Genomic DNA, 16,692 nt, shown 5'->3' with positions numbered 1-16,692 from the left:
GTATCAACATGCAATCACAAATTCCACTACATAAGAGTTCATAGACGCCCATAAAGTTTAATGAAAACAAGCTATACTTTGCTATGAAACGCAAGAGAAAGATATCTGGACATGAGCACCACTGAATCCAGATCTCCCTCCTCCAACCTATAATAAAAAATGAAGGTGACTGAGGTGTCCACATTGCAAATCCCTACTAGTGAATACCCATCAGCTCTAACACATTGGTTTTAAAAACAAGAAACTGTAACCTGACAAATGTTCCTTCGGTGTTACGTTTGTATTGCAATCACCGTTCAGGATGGGATTCTTTTGAAAACTGTTGACATGTGAGGCACTAGTTCCACCTCTTTCCCACTTTCTGCTGGTTCTCCTTTAGGTGGCCTGGAGTATTTTGTTTACATTTTTAAGTCCATAGTGTAGGGAATGAAGAGATATTGGTTGAAGAAACACAGGGATGGGAGGGTGTGTAGAATGACAGTTCACAGGTGGTATAGGGGAAGACAGCTGCATTCATTGTTGATGAGGGGAAGTAAAACCAGTGCTTAACTTGTGCTCGTGGTTTCTGGTGCAGGGCACCAGCACTTATTTTTCTGCCTCAAGAATTTACTGCCAACAAAAGGCACATATGGGAAAGATGGAAGAAGAGCAAAACGAAAAAGTGGCACAATGGGAGAAAGCAAAAAGCTGCAAGAGTGAGCTGAAGGGACAGGGAGTGGCTGTAATGGATTGAAGAGGTCCCAACTGGCTTTAGGATTACACTGTGTAGGATTACACTGCGTCAGTATTTCATGTTCACACATCTAATTACAGCAGCCGCGTGTTTAAGAGGAGGGCTTTGAGCACCGGCACATTTTCATTTACAAATTAAGCACTGAAAAACCAACGCAAAAGCAGCAGGTGAGTATTATGAGTGCAGCGCAAATTAAAAATACCTTTAGCAAATGAGGGCAGAGTTGTACTTTGGGGCATGAATGATGACTGATATGGGGTTTCATACCTGATCTTTCATGTGAATTGGAAATGCAACCTCAGAAACCTGAGACATTCACCTTTAATCAGGTTTTCTACAAGTTAGAATTGTATCACATAAATGAAATACTGGGATAATTTTCACAGTGGTGCTATGACATAACACCCAGTGATCTACACACGGCACTGAATAACAGCGAAATCGATCATGGTTCAATTACAGAAGATAAATAAACCGATAAATGGATAATAGAATCATTTCATAAAATCCATCAAACTATAGATTTAGAGAATGGTTTAATTTCTTTCATCATTCAGGGCTTTGTAACTCTAGCCATCTCCCTCTTGGTACACACAATCTGCTGCAAGGTAAGAGTGTAGCACCCTTAGTAAATATATAAATAAATGTATGGCCCCATAAACAGCTTCCTGTGCTCGAACTCTTCCAACCACTTTATGTTGAGTGATGTGATCTAAAACACTTGTTATAACAGCCCCTATGCTCCCCTTGGTTAATCAGAATACAGTGTGTCAAAAATGTAATTATAGATGCTTTTTGTTATGTCTATGTATTCTGTTTGGGTTGTCTAAAAGTGTGCTTACTAGTGCATGTCTTTCAGCAAAATAGGTTAAATCACTCCGAACTATTTGATAGGTATCCAAACTTGAATTAAAAGCTATGGGGTTTCCCTAATGCAATATACAACATCAAATGTTTTGAAACTAAAGTAAATCTTTGCAAGAAAATACTCTTTTTACTGCTATAATAATTCCTAGAGTAATTGATCTTGTAGCATACCTTCTATTTCAGACCTTGGAACTGTGCAGAAAGTGGTTGTCCTGCCTACCAACAGCTCAGCAAATGGAGAACTCATCCTGGAGGAAATGGAAGTTTTCAAGGTTTGTGCATCTCTGTCTGTTAATCAAGTGTACATGTTTACGCAAAACTTTGATCTAACAGTATTTGGCAAACACTTAAAGCTCTTTCCACGAGATCAAATATACAAATGTTTCAGTGGATATTTAATCTAGTTGACACAAAACTGTAAAGAAACCCTGAAATCGGCTGATGTTTTATATGCTGTAAATTCATGCTCGTTTTGTTAATGAAACCCAGTTGTGTTTAAACTGTTTTCTATCTCATTCTATATGAGTTGGAAATCTACCTCCCGTCTCACTTCCCTGAAATATTTTAATTTTGAAATCTGAAATTTTATGCTGTGTGCAATGGCTCATCCGAGATGGCGGCAGGATTAGGCAGTGTATATAAGTATTTTTAATATTTTTATAGTGAATAGTGTGTGCGGACCCACATTCTCCTTATTTCCTGTGTCCGGGTACTGCACATGATTCCTAGATCCAGCTTACTGCAACAGTAAACTGGAATGGGGAAGAGACTGCATGTGTTATTCAAAGTTGGACTTTTCAAACTATTTGAATTTTCCTTTCTCCTATTTGAGCAACAGTAAGAGGTTTTTTCAATGTAAACTTATCTCTTGTCTGGTATGCTTTGGTCCTCTGGAACAATCTTTTTCCATCAGGTGTTAGGATCACTTAAGTTTTTAAATGAAATCCTACTAGTGCATACTTAGTATGAGAAGGTGTTAAATTGTTGCCCGTCAATTACTTCTGGTATTTGTAATATATTTTTCATGAAGGTGACAAAGAAAAGGGACCACATTTAGGAGTGGGTGGATGCAGGCCGCCAACCAATCCCACACTTTGCCTGATCCATTTGGAGATGGAGGAACCACAGAGTTTCACTTGGTGGGACATCTGCTGGCCCAACCATGGGAAACCCTTGATCAAACGCCCTGTTGGCCACTGAGCAGCTAAGCTGTAATGACTGTTGTTCCAATCTAGTGCATGGTAATAGGCACTGGATTTCCCTGCCCACCATCACCACATGAGATATGGCAGTCCTGGGCAAAGAAACCGTAGAATATTTTTGATACTGTCCTGTTCATCATGAACATTGATATTTCCATTTTAAGGAATCCAACTCCAGCTTTGGGAGCTTATTTCAGTAAAATAAAAAAAGGAAAACCAATGATGCCTTCTGGGCAATGATTTTTTCCTTTGTAGCATCTAATGCATCGGCTGATGCACCAAAAGCATTTTGAACACATCGGGCAGGCGGGAATGTCTAGCTTAGGCAAATGAACCTCTGCCCTGATAGCTGGAGCCTCCACTGACCTCAAAAACTGGAAGGCCCCCTGAAAGTATGCAAATGACCACTGAAGCTTCTCCAGAGCCTTCGATGTTGTGAATCTATTGCTTTTTGCTGGTCTAGATATAATTACTGTGGATTCACTCTATTGGTTAACCTCGATTGACATGTTATCTTATAAAGTGCTATTTTAAAACTGTGACATCTTTTTTTCCATTTATTTGCATACTTACATTATGCAAGCTATGGTTAGTTTAATGCAAGGTAGGTTAGTGTATTTTTCCTTTTTCTAGCTGTACATACAGTGTACATAATATTTCATACATTATTTTATTCGCTTCTAACACACATTCTAGTTTTTTACATTTTTATTTTTTTTAACCATAGTGAAGATTGTTTCGCTCTGAATTGTTAGTGCCCATTATGTCATAAAATTAAATTTTATGATGAGCCTGTTACAGAAAAATATGTTTCCAGGCAATTCGAAATGACTGATTATCTAAACATTTTACGCTTCTGTGCTTATTTAAGGCAACTTCTATTCCATTTCATTCCTCTACAGGTTAGGATTTGCATATCTAGAGGAACAAATATGATTAATTCACATGTGGTTTACCCCATTAAATATGTCAAATTAACAAAGTTGTGTTTTGGCAATTTCTTGAAGTTTTCTTCATAAAAAGTCAGTTAAAAAGTAGGATTTGTGGGAAAAAAAACTGTACAATTCAATTTTTTTTACACATGGAAATGTTTTTTTCCTAAAAATCCTTTTTTGCCTTTTGACTTCTTTCTGTGAATCAAAAACAAATCACTTTATAAAACTGAAAAATGTGTCACCTTCTCAAAACGTTGCCAGTGAAGTTATAAGTTAGCACGCAACTAAACATAGGTAAAACTGTAAAGGTACTTTGTTAAACTGTGTTACAGTTTAATTTATAAAGAAGTTCAAAAGTGTTGTTAAATTAATTTTGTTCATTTAAAGTCAAGGTAATTAAAATGCATTAGTGAAACAGCCATGTTGTAAAAGTTTGAACACAAATGTACATTTTGTATGGTGTATAATACGTATGAAAGTTTAGTAGTATTAGCTTTGTTAATATGTTTTACAACTTGCAACTATGGATTTGCCTTGTTAAAATATATTTCTCCAGAAACCTAAGTCCTTGTCAGCATAGCACAAAATAAAATAATGGTTATCTCATTCACTACTCAAAGTTCAATTGCAAACACAACTTATGTAATATATGTATAATCTATGTTTTACAGGTTTAGCTCTAAATTATGTAGGTAGTTCACATACATTATTGAGAGAGTTCATGTGCCCTGGTTAATTCTTGTGAAAAGTCCAAAGAATAGTATTTCATTGTCTGCATATGTGACCAATGAAAATTGTCAAAGACCACATGCCTGGAAGACAGTGAATTCTTGAACGAGTCACCCTGTCTATTTCAATGGACATGACTGATTGCTTCGCTATGATACACAGAGTTTATAATTTATTATTCATTCTTGATAACTTATACTTTATATTGCCTACGTAATTGACCCTTTAATGAACACCCAGACCAACATTCCATAATCTGCGAGTGAGCATATTTACAATATGAATTTAGCTAAACCACTTTAAGTGAAACATTAAGAGTCTGATTCATATATTTCTGTGACGTGGTGTGACACTCACCTAAGGTAATTCTGAATACCAAGGGATAAACAATGCCATCAATTTGTGAACTGAAGCATACATTATGTCCTTTGATTGCATCATTCCAAAACAACTTAATCCAGGGTGTTGCTACTTTAAACCCTTGTGTACATCTACAAATCTCAAATAATTTAGACAATCTTATACCTGAATGTTTCAATAGGTGTGTCTTTATACCTTGTTAGTTTATGCAAACAACATACCAAGCCCATCAAAAGGAGCAAGAATCAAGATTCACCAGGTTTTTTAAATGTCATTGGGTACAGGGGACAAAAGACAATGTTACTTCTGCTACCCCTATAATTTTTTTGGGATGATACCAATGGCGGTCTACACATTCACAAACGTTCATTTAATTCTGGACCTACCCTGCATTTCTCAAACTTCAAAGAAACACAAAAAAAGCTGGAACAGGTCTTTATAAGACAGGCAAATACTAATAAACAACTACACATAGTTGATAAACCCATATAGTATATTTCTCTATGCTTCATCTTTGCCACGAGAGCTGTCTTGAATTTACCAAACATTGTGCATGTTTAGGAATGCTGGCCAGGATGTTCAGAACACTGCACTCAGAATATGGCTAAACATCCATGCCAGCTGGATGGCTCTGGCGTTCCCAACTGTGTTGTAACCCAAAGGGATGTTCCATTATCTGCCTGGAGTGTCAGGCTTAGTGGGTTTTGGAGGGACTCTGGAATCCAGTGTGGACTGAAGGATGTCAATCCTAGGTTTCTTGTTTGTTTACGAAATTAATGCCATTACTTTCTGCAGAGGGGTGTAGACAAGCCCTATGACCATCTTTTCTCAAGAAGGTGGTCTGCGCATACACTGTTATTCAAAGTCCTTAAACAAAGATCAAGTGTGGTATTTTCCTATGATGTCAATTCCTAGGTAAATCACATTCAGTGGAGACAATCAAGTGGGTAAGATGCATTGGAATTAATTTGTTCACTTGTTTTTCATCACACTCTTCACCACCTTGCTTCCATCTTCTTCTGTGTTTTATTGCTGAAATACATGATTGTCTTTTATTTTCCACCTGATGTCAGGGAATTTTTGTGAATGACAATTTTGTTAGTACAACTCTTCATCTTCAATAAAGAGCTACATGATTGACAATGAGGTTGCTTCCTCTTTCAAGGGTTTTCCTTCAAACTGAGACCCTCTTAAGTAGGCAATTGACACATTTCATGTACAATGCTCTGTGAAAATGGTAATTTGGCTCCCTTTCTTCTGACACCCATCTCTATACACTGAAGCACATTTCCTTGAGTTTTGATTTCATGGCTGGCTCGTATGCATAGTAACAGAGGCAAACATTCTTTCAAAATCCAACCCCTGTTCACAGACAACTACGTACCAAACGGAGCTCTGAATACTAAAAACTGCTACTACTACCTCAAACAACCAGTCCATAACACGTGCCTTTACTAATCATGATCTATGACAATGCACAATAATGAGAAGAAGCCTGTTGCGCCCTAAATGCCCCACAATTCTCCACATCAAAAAGGTATGTCCTAGGATTGAATACATGAAGTCAGGGCCCAGGCAAAAGGGAATTCAAAGGCATTTTTCACCTAAAGATGTTTCAAGAACAGGAGGTAGTTTGGCTGTGCTCTCAGGGGTAGGTTGGTGTATCCTCAGGTACTCAGCTTGCATGTGTCTTTGCCACTCATAGTCCTTAATTTTATGAACTGTGGCATATGGGGTGTAAACTGCACGGAGGGGCATTTCTTTCCCCAAGCCAAGACCGGACAGGCCTATTCAGACACAGGCATTTTCCTGTTGGGCTGTAGTTTAGGGTCTGCTTTCAGAGTGGAACACGCTGCTATGAACTACTTATTGTCCTATTGTCCCACTTTAGTCATGACTTCCAGCTGGTTTGCCAAAGTTGTTGTGGTTTCCAGAACGGCCCAACCCCAGTCTACTCTGTGCATTCCCGTGTGGTCCTGTTCTAATGACAGCCTGAGAGGAATGGGACATGGTCAAGAGCAGATTTCAATGCAACCCTCTGTCAATAAGAGGTAGTCTAAAATCCGCATGTTCCACATCCCTTAATATGTGCTGAGCAACGTCATTGCACAGAGGGTCTATGTATACCCATTTCGCAAGCATTAATCACACTGTGTACAAATGCACATTATCTTAGACTCGAAAAACAATTTTGTGACCTGGCTCATTAAATTCAGTTGTCTCTAATGCGGTGTGACCTCTGAACCTGAGAACTGTCCAAAACATAAACAATGGCGTTGGAAAAAATACAGCTTGTTCCCATTTTCAATCACTGGCAAACACAAATGATGAACCGGGCAATTAAGGCCTTATGTGGAAACGGATTTCTTTGTTCTGCCATATCTCCTAGCTAATGTAGACATTAGTATCCCATATTAATTCGGAAGAATTACGCGTGCCTGGGAGGATTAGCTTAATATATGTCTTTTTTCGAACGGCGCATTGGGAGTTCCTGTTCTCAGATAAGGTGTTCATCCCATATGAGGTGTTTCATGATCCTCGCGGATTATCTCGGCGGATAGATAAACACTGGCTCACCCCCACGGGCGCTAATGTTTAAGTGTTCATAGGATGCCTGGTTCAGGAAGGCTGTAGAAGTGCACGCAGCAAGAACCTCCAAACAGCTGCTAAAGTGAGTGCTGATGACTGGCTAACTTACCAAGGAAATGCATTGTCGGCTTATGGCGTGAGCCGGCTGTCAGTGCATTGACTGCGTCCACCACCTGCAGACAAATAGACTGGTAGAGAAGAGCTACGAGCCAGGCCTGCAAGGCGCCTGGCAGAGGAGGATAGCGCTTTTGTAAAGATAAACGACTGAAGGTTGTAATATTTAAAGGAGGGGTTCCGCTTAAACATTATCTCTTTGGGTTTTCGTGGATCAAACGTCGTGGCTAAGGGGATAGATGTGATAATTAAGGAACGTATAACACGTGAATGAGGCAGCTGTACTCCCACCGGAGTATAGACTTTTGGTGGGTGCCTGTAATCATACACAGGCAATCACTGAATATTGAATTAAAAATAGTGCTATTGAGATGCAAAGCCACTTTACCGTAACTGCTATCATTTTCAATTTGCATGCATTTCTCCTTTTTTCGTCAAAACGTTCAAGGGTATCCACCTCCCCTCATGTTTAAAGTGGAAGCTCATTTGGTGATGATACCATTGGGAAAACCGCTTTTACCTTCTCATAATATTATCTCCAAGGTGGTTGTGTGGGGCGGCATACGTAAAAGTAGACTCATTATACGTCATATTTGTAATATTTGGGCCCATATTTATACTTTTTGACGCTAAACTGCGCTAACGCAGTTTAGCGTCAAAAAGTTTTGCGCCGTCTAACGCCATTCTGAAGCGCCATGCGGGCGCCGTATTTATGGAATGGCGTTAGACGGCGCAATCAGACCGGCGCTGCCTGGTTTGCGTGGGAAAAAACCACGTAGACCAGACAGCGCCGGCGTAGGGGGAAAATGGCGCATGGGCGTCTTAAAATGGGGCAAGTCAGGTTACGTCGAAAAAATCGTCTTAACCCGACTTGCGCCATTTTTTAACGACGCCCATCCCCCATCAACATGACTCCTATCATTGTAAAGATAGGAGTCATGCCCCCTTGCCCAATGGCCATGCCCAGGGGACTTCTGTCCCCTGGGCATGGTCATTGGGCATAGTGGCATGTAGGGGGGCACAAATAAGGCCCCCCTATGCCACCAAAAAAATATATAAAAAAAAAAAAATTATACTTACCTGAACTTACCTGAATGTCCCTGGGGTGGGTCCCTCCATCCTTGGGGGTCCTCCTGGGGTGGGCAAGGGTGGCAGGGGGGGTCCCTGGGGGCATGGGAGGGCACCTGTGGGCTCATTTTGAGCCCACAGGCCCCTTAACGCCTGCCCTGAGCAGGCGTTAAAAAGTGGCGCAAATGCGCCGTTTTTAGCCACGCCAACTCCCGGGCGTCTCTTTTGCCCGGGAGTATAAATACCACGTAAAGGCCTGGGAGTCATTTTTTAGACGGGAACGCCTCCCTTGCATATCATTAACGCAAGGAAGGGGTTCACGCTAAAAAATGACGCACATTCCGGGAACTTTGGCGCTATTCGCCTCTAACGCCATAGTATAAATATGGCGTTAGTTGGCGTTAGTTTTGCGTCGAAATTGCGTCAAAAAAAACGACGCAATTTCGGCGCAAACGGAGTATAAATATGGCCCTTGGTGCCCTATGCGTGCTCCATCTCAGGATGTATTAAGAATAAAGGACAAAATTTGCAAAAGCTTCGTCTCACCACCATAGAGTATCACTTACCTTCCTCGTCAAACAGTATATGCTAGACCATGGGTACTCACAAACATTATTCCAGGGGCCAAAAGGTATTGTCTGTGATGTGACCGATGTGTACATAGGCTGCACTGATATAATATAATGTGATGTACTAAGGTGACAAAGTTCTGCATGTTAATGAAATACTCTTTGGAAATTTAAATACCTTATTACATTTTTGCTGCAGGATGCCTTTAGAAACAAATGTATTTTTAAAGTTAGCTGGTGTGGGATGACTTAGTTGCTTCCCTTTTTTAACTTCAATTAACCTTTAAATAAAGGCTTGTCTTTTTAGTTAACTTCCTTCTCAGTGTTAGTGCTGATATAAGAAAGCAGCAGCCCAGTGCTCCTGACCAGGGGGCCGCATGTAAAGGTCACGAGGGCCGCATGCGGCCCCCAGGCCGTACCTTGAGTATCACTGTGCTAGACCAAAGCACTGTCCTGGCTCCAGATTCTCACCATCACTACGAAGGGGTTTGATACATGTTGATACCAGTACCCTTTCTTGGGGGGAGGGGAGCGGGAGAGGATTCTGTTCATGTTACATACTCTGACATTCTTATCCAGAGCACTGAATGACTTTCTTCTCACTGACTATCTGGTCAGTCACTCGAATACCAACCTGCCCACCTTGTGTTAACAGAGAGACAGATATACCATTGCCACTGAAAATTATAAAATGAGATAACCTGAAGCATGGTACCCTATTCCTTTTTTGTATAATTGCTCTTTGTTTCTTCTTTTAGAATCGTGCCCCTATAACAACAATGAAGATTTCATCTAAAAAGGTACAGATAACTTTTTGCTATTGTATTAATTTATTTCCTCCAGGTTTTACGGACTTGATTCAAGACACATTAAGATATACTGCTAAGATATTTTGCACTTTCAGGGCAAGTCAAAGCAGAAAACACATATTTTAATTGAGTACTGTTGCTTCACTGTGTATCTGTGAAAGTCTAACAGCCACGTAAGAGCTAGCGGTGGAATTATAGTTTGACTAACGGTGGCTAAAGGCAATTTGTGTTAAACCTTTAAAGGGACCATCGGATGAACGATGTCACAATGTGTCTCGAAGCCAAAGTTAACGTCATGAAAGAAAGGAAGAATAAACAACGGAACATTGTGGAACGCTTATTGATGGTGACTGTTAGTGAAGCAGGTCTGGGTAAAGAAAACTGTTATTTTCTCTTCATTGGATGGCTCATTTAATATAGAAAGAAGCACTAGGATATTTGCTGTATAGGCAGGCAAATGTGTATAGGGCGCAGGCACCAGAGTGATGTCAAAAGTTAACCACAATCAAAACGAAACATAGTTTGGGGTTTACACATAATGAGTCGAACACCACCCCTAACTACACAGGGCCAGAATCGATCGAGCCTCAACATGTATTGCTACCGTCAGGCTTATGGTTCACTCAAAGCAGACACTGGTCCCAGGAAGCACTGGAAGCATCCTCAGTTCTTTGTGCCTTAAAGTATATGCAGTGAACCAGGTACAACTACATCTCACACATTAGGATAATATTTATATTTTTCTTATACTTGCAAGCAAGAAAATAATTAGTGTGTCCTAGAACGAAAGGTACTACAGCAATTTCTCAAATCCTGAAAATAGTCACAGATTGTGGGTGCATGATGAAAACACCTAGCTGCTGTTCTATTTACTGAGCACTGTATGTTGTTCAACAAAGAAGACTATGGTGGTCATTCTGACCCTGGCGGTCAAAGACCGCCAGGGCGGAGGACCGCGGGAGCACCGCCGACAGGCCGGCGGTGCTCCAATGGGGATTCCGACCGCGGCGGTAAAGCCGCGGTCGGACCGGCAACACTGGCGGTCTCCCGCCAGTGTACCGCCGCCCCATTGAATCCTCCAAGGCGGCGCAGCTTGCTGCGCCGCCGAGGGGATTCCGACCCCCCCTACCGCCATCCAGATCCCGGCGGTCCGACCGCCGGGAACCGGATGGCGGTAGGGGGGGTCGCGGGGCCCCTGGGGGCCCCTGCAGTGCCCATGCCACTGGCATGGGCATTGCAGGGGCCCCCGTAAGAGGGCCCCTAAATGTATTTCACTGTCTGCTGCGCAGACACTGAAATACGCGACGGGTGCAACTGCACCCGTCGCACAGCTTCCACTCCGCCGGTTCGATTCCGAGCCGGCTTCATCGTGGAAGCCTCTTTCCCGCTGGGCTGGCGGGCGGTCAGCCGCCCGCCAGCCCAGCGGGAAAGTCTGAATTACCGCCGCGGTCTTTCGACCGCGGAACTGTAACCTGACGGCGGGACTTTGGCGGGCGGCCTCCGCCGCCCGCCAAGGTCAGAATGAGGGCCTATTTGTGGAAGCATATTCCAATGGCTTTAGGAAAAATATCATGGTTAGGCTGAACGGCACAGCGGTAGAATTGTATTTGTGTTGTAGTTTTTGAAATAGTAGTTTTCTTAAGGATATCCTGTGTTCAGCTTGAGGTTCTGGTGGCTTAAAAACACTAAAAAAATAATACACTACACTGCCAGTAGGTACCCGAAGCTCCCACCACAGCGTATCATTTGTGTTCTAACCTACTCTGACTGGGTTGCATTCTACAATTAGTAACTCACGATATTCTGCTGCATCAAATGTATTCTCCCTCATCACACTGCAGCATACACTTAAAGACACTAAATCACGAAACTACCACCCAAATTCTAGGGACAGTAAGCCAATCCTCTTTTTAGCACACCACATTATACTGAAACTTGGAATACTTACCAAATACATTACACACTTGGTTCCCAACCTTTTGACTTCTGTGGACCCCCACTTTATCATTACTGGAACCCAGGGACCCACACTGAATCATTATTGGAATCCGGGGACCCCTCCACTGAGTCATCACTGAATGCTGGGGACCTAATTTGTTAATATTATTTAATTTTCTAAGCAGTCGTGGACCCTGTGAGGAGGCTTCGTGGACCCCCAGGTGTTCCGGACCACAGGTTTGGAACCACTGCATTACATCATGGGGACACTCAATCACCACATTGTACTTCATCCTTGGGCCACTACCTCTCCCTGCTGTCTGTGTCCTTTGCTGCAAGTGCCAGAGCCACAATCTAAAGTCATGTTTTTGTCACCTCATATTAAATGTATTTACTCGTACAGAAACATCACAGGCTCTAGAGTACCAGCAAGCCATTCACTTTTTCTGTGTTTAACTGGTTTATGATAGATGTATGTGTCTCTGTTATCCTCACACACACACAGTTGTGGACTTGGTATGCCCCCTTTTACTCTAGAAGCACATGGTCAGACACCCTTTCCAATATCCTTTGTTCCACTCTACACTAATGCCTTGATGCCCTGATTAGCGCTGAAGCCCCATAACAAATTAGAGCTACTGGCAAAGCAAAACTAAATCTTCGGTCAAAAACGCATTCCTCCATCAGCCCAGTTTCTACATGATAGTCTATCTTTCTCAACTACTCCTTGTTCATTTTCTGAGCCTTTTTGCATCTTAAAGTTTCCTGTAAAAAAGTATAAACATTATTTACTGCCTCCATCTTGTACACTAAAAATCTTGCAAAAATACATTGCCCTTTTATTACGTCTCTGCTAAAGATACCCTTAACGGTCTTTGGCAAGACCTATTTTTTACAGTGGAATTAGGGCCAGCCACTTACCCAGAATTGGTTGGCTTCATTGCCTTAGTTCTGTGCTCTTGATTCTATGGCTTTTCTCCCTACTGTCTTGAGTCGTTTTCCGCCCCGGAAACATTTTGGTCTCAAAGTGTCCTGATTAGATGAGTTGCATCTTCCCCTGCACACCTAAGGGGATTTCTTTTGCAGATCTAACTAGAGATAGTCATAGCTGTCTGGTAGTCGTCATGTTATCAATACTTGAAAAAATAAACAGTATTTATCCGCACATAGTGAAACATAGACAATGGGTTTTGGGTCAACCCAAATTAGTCCTTTACTCTCTTGTGTTTTTCATGATTAAGCATAGCCTAGATGGGCTGTTCATCAAGCCCATTATATTTCAGTATTTCTTGAGAGATTACAAAATCCCGTTACTGTTATGGGTTTCAAAAGGAACTGCTATATATCATTGTCCTCTTATTATTCTCACATTCAAAGCTTCCTTGCTCCCCATCCTCAATTTCTTCGGTTATTATAGATGGAGCTGCCACTGGGCTGCTCCTGTAGTGATCGAGCACCAGGAGGTCCTGTGTCAGTCCCCACTGTGCCCCCATACTGTGGCTTTTCCTAGAGGACACAGAAAAGGAGGATAACCAATTGTGGTTAAGAGTCTCCTGCTGTCTTAGCTTGAGACCCCATTCCTACTGTCTCTCTTACACCCCACCATTCCCACCTCTCTTGGCCAGGCTGCAAACTTTCAGATACAACTGCCTGTCCAATGTCAGATTGTTTTGGTCATTATGTGATTTTACTTTCACTTCATTTGGTACAGTTATCCTACTATTTTGCTAGTAGTACTGGGTTAAGAAATGTCACACTCAAAAGTAGGGATGGCCATTGTTGGACTTTTTTGTTTATGCAGGGTCATCCCCAATCTTTTTGCCTCCTACCTCCTATTTTTTATGAGCTGTTGCTGTTGGCTTTTGAACTCTGAGCACTTTACCACTGCTAAGCAGTGGTAAAATGCATATGCTCTCTGTGTAAATTGTATGTAATTGGTTTATCCATGATTGGCAAATTTGATTTACTAGTAAGTCCCTAGTACAATGCACTAGAGGTGCCCATGGCCTGTACATCAAATGCTACTAGTGGGCCTGCAGCACTGGTTGTGCCACCCACATGAGTAGCTCTGTAATCATGTCTCAGACCTGCCACTGCAGTGTCTGTGTGTGCAGTTTTTAACTGTAAATTCGACTTGTCAAGTATACCCCCTTGCCAGGCCTAAACCTTCCCTTTTCTTGCATGTCAGACATCCCTAAGGTATGCCCTATGCAGCCCCAAGGGCAGGGTGCAGTGTATGGTTAAGGTAGGACATATAATGATGTGTTTTATATGTCCTGACAGTGAAATATTGCTAAATTCGTTTTTCAATGTTGCAAGGCATGTTCCTCTCATAGTTTAGTATGTGGGCTACCTTTAAATCTGATTAAAGTGTAGATTCCCTTTGGGAGCGGATGGACATATGGAGTTTGGTATCTCTGAGCTCACAATTTAAAAATACATCTTTTAGTAAAGTTGATTTTAAGATTGTGTGTTTGAAAATGCCACTTTTAGAAAGTGAGCATTGTCTTGCTTATACCATTACTGTGACTCTGCCTGTTTGTGGATTCCCTGTCTGGGTCAGTTTGACAGTTGGGCTGGTTGCACCTCACACTAGACAGTGACACAAAAGGAGCTGGGGTGTAGTCTGCATTTCCTGATGAGCCATCTGTGCTTGGAGGGAGGGGAGGAGTGGTCACTTACACCTGAAAGAGCTGTGCCTGTTCTCACACAATGCAGTCTCTGACCCCCTGGTGAGTGTCTGGGGCCTGGCCTGGGCAAGGCAGAATTTCACATTCACAAGAGACTTTGCTTTGAAATAGGCCTACTTCAAAGGATAAATTGGTTATAAGAAGGGCACCCAAAACCACAGACTTTAGAACACTTCTGGAAACAAGAGGAACCTCTGCCTGGAGAAGAGCTGAAGAGCTGAGGAGAAGTGCTGCCCTGCCTGTGACTGTGCTTTGTGGAGCTATTCTGCAGTTGCTGCTTCTCCCAGAGTAAGAGGGCAAAGACTGGACATTGTGTGCCTTCCATCTTGTGAAGAAATCTCCAAGGGCTAGATTTAGAGCTTGCCTCCTGTTGTTGGAAGTCTCAGGGACAGCAAAGACTTCTCTCTGCCAACACCTGGAGTCTCTGGAGAGACTCCTGCTCTGACAAGTGGTGCCCTATCCAGTCCCCAGGCCCTTGAAAGGAAAGCTGGTGGAAGTCCAAGGAAATCGACTTTGGACGACTTCGCACCGACTCCACTGCTGAATCCGGTGACGCCGCCTGCAACCGACTCTGTGATCTTCGCTGGAACGCGACGACCTCCGCAGGCCCGACACTGCTGCAGCCCCGCTGAAGTCCGCGACTCACCACACCACGTCGTGTCCGACGCCGCTCGAAGTGCGTGGATTCAACATTTCGCACAGACACTGCGATCCCTGACTTCGTCCATTGATTTGTTTTCACTCTTCACCAAAGGTACTGTACTTGGGGGTCTACGCGACTCCGTGTCCGGCGCCGCTGGTGTCGGCTTGTTGGGAACGACTCCATCACGACGCCGTGTTAACACCTCATCGAAGCATTTTTTGTTTCTAAACGCTATTTTTGAGTTTAATCTTGAAAAATTCATAACTTGACTTGTGTATGTCAGATTTTTGTCGTTTTGGTCTTGTTTTGTTTAGATAAATATTTCCTATTTTTCTTAACTGGTGTTGTGTCATTTTGTAGTGTTTTCATTAAGTTACTGTGTGTGTTGGTACAAATTCTTTACACCTAGCACTCTGAAGTTAAGCTTTCTGCTCTGCCAAGCTACCAATGGGGTAAGCAGGGGTTAGCTGAGGGTGATTCTCTTTTACCCTGACTAGAGTGAGGGTCCTTGCTTGAACAGGGGATAACCTGACTGTCAACCAAAGACCCCATTTCTAACAGCCATCAGTTATCAACTCTGCTCTGGACTAACAAACTAGTTTGTATATGTGTGGCCGAGCACTAGTTTTGGTTATCTGGCTTTAAGAAGGGCCAAATAAACATCAGGATATAAACCTGTCTCTTGTGCATGTGAGGCAACCTGTGCTTAGTCAGAGAGCCTGAGGTACAGACACCACAGCCTCCAGGTCCTTTTACCATGCCTGAGTCAGACAAACCAATCCTAATGCTGCTCTTATCATAACTGGCTGGACTGAGCTAGACAGGGAGGAGACAGTCTGTAAAGATCGGACTACAGTAAATCTGTTTCTTATATCTTCTTTATTTCTCTACAATACATGTTCAGCAGAGCAGAGCTCTTCACCCCTCTTGACTTCTTCCTTCACATTCCATCAGATGTCATCACTCCCTCATCACATTCTAACATATTTATTCCACAGAGCATATCATGTCTCCACATATCTGTTCCCTTATATACTGATAAAACATATATTTTAACAACATTAAATACTTTGTACTAACTTATCAGATAATTGATATACATGTTGCATTGTCATATTTTTGTGTTGTTACTTTAAAGATAGTAATAGAAAATACATTTGACGTAATTATTTTATCATTTTTTAACTTTGCATACATTTCCCATGCTCCATGTTGCTCCGTTTTGGAAAATTACTACATTACATCTGACTTCCCTTACTCTTTGCGGAACAGAGTACCACTCTCCCCTTTGCGAATAATTCCTTCCTTCTTTAGAATAACCTCATCCCCACTTTGTAAATAACACATTTTGACACACTTTCTTCTGTTAAAATATTGCACATTTCTCTCTTGCATACAAATAACATTTTGTTTTATTATCTCACGATCAACTTTCATTATTTTCTT

General features: G+C 42.1%; 1 protein-coding gene across 2 annotated transcripts in view; it reads left to right on the top strand.

Annotated features, from left to right (window-relative positions):
- SEMA3C (semaphorin 3C) overlaps positions 1 to 16,692 on the top strand; it is a 480,273-nt gene that overhangs the window by 394,526 nt on the left and 69,055 nt on the right. For both annotated transcript variants that reach the window (XR_011202287.1, XM_069228681.1), the window contains exons 13-14: positions 1,784 to 1,872; positions 9,925 to 9,966. Coding sequence is in view for 1 of the 2 variants with exons in the window: in XM_069228681.1 (XP_069084782.1) it covers positions 1,784 to 1,872; positions 9,925 to 9,966 (131 nt within the window). In the remaining variant the exon portion in view is untranslated. The remainder of the gene's footprint in view (positions 1 to 1,783; positions 1,873 to 9,924; positions 9,967 to 16,692) is intronic.

The sequence above is a fragment of the Pleurodeles waltl genome, chromosome 4_1 (genome assembly GCF_031143425.1).
Source record: "Pleurodeles waltl isolate 20211129_DDA chromosome 4_1, aPleWal1.hap1.20221129, whole genome shotgun sequence".
Taxonomy (NCBI): domain Eukaryota; kingdom Metazoa; phylum Chordata; class Amphibia; order Caudata; family Salamandridae; genus Pleurodeles; species Pleurodeles waltl.
Note: the sequence above shows the minus strand (reverse complement) of the source record. Positions and strands in the feature narration are given on the sequence as shown.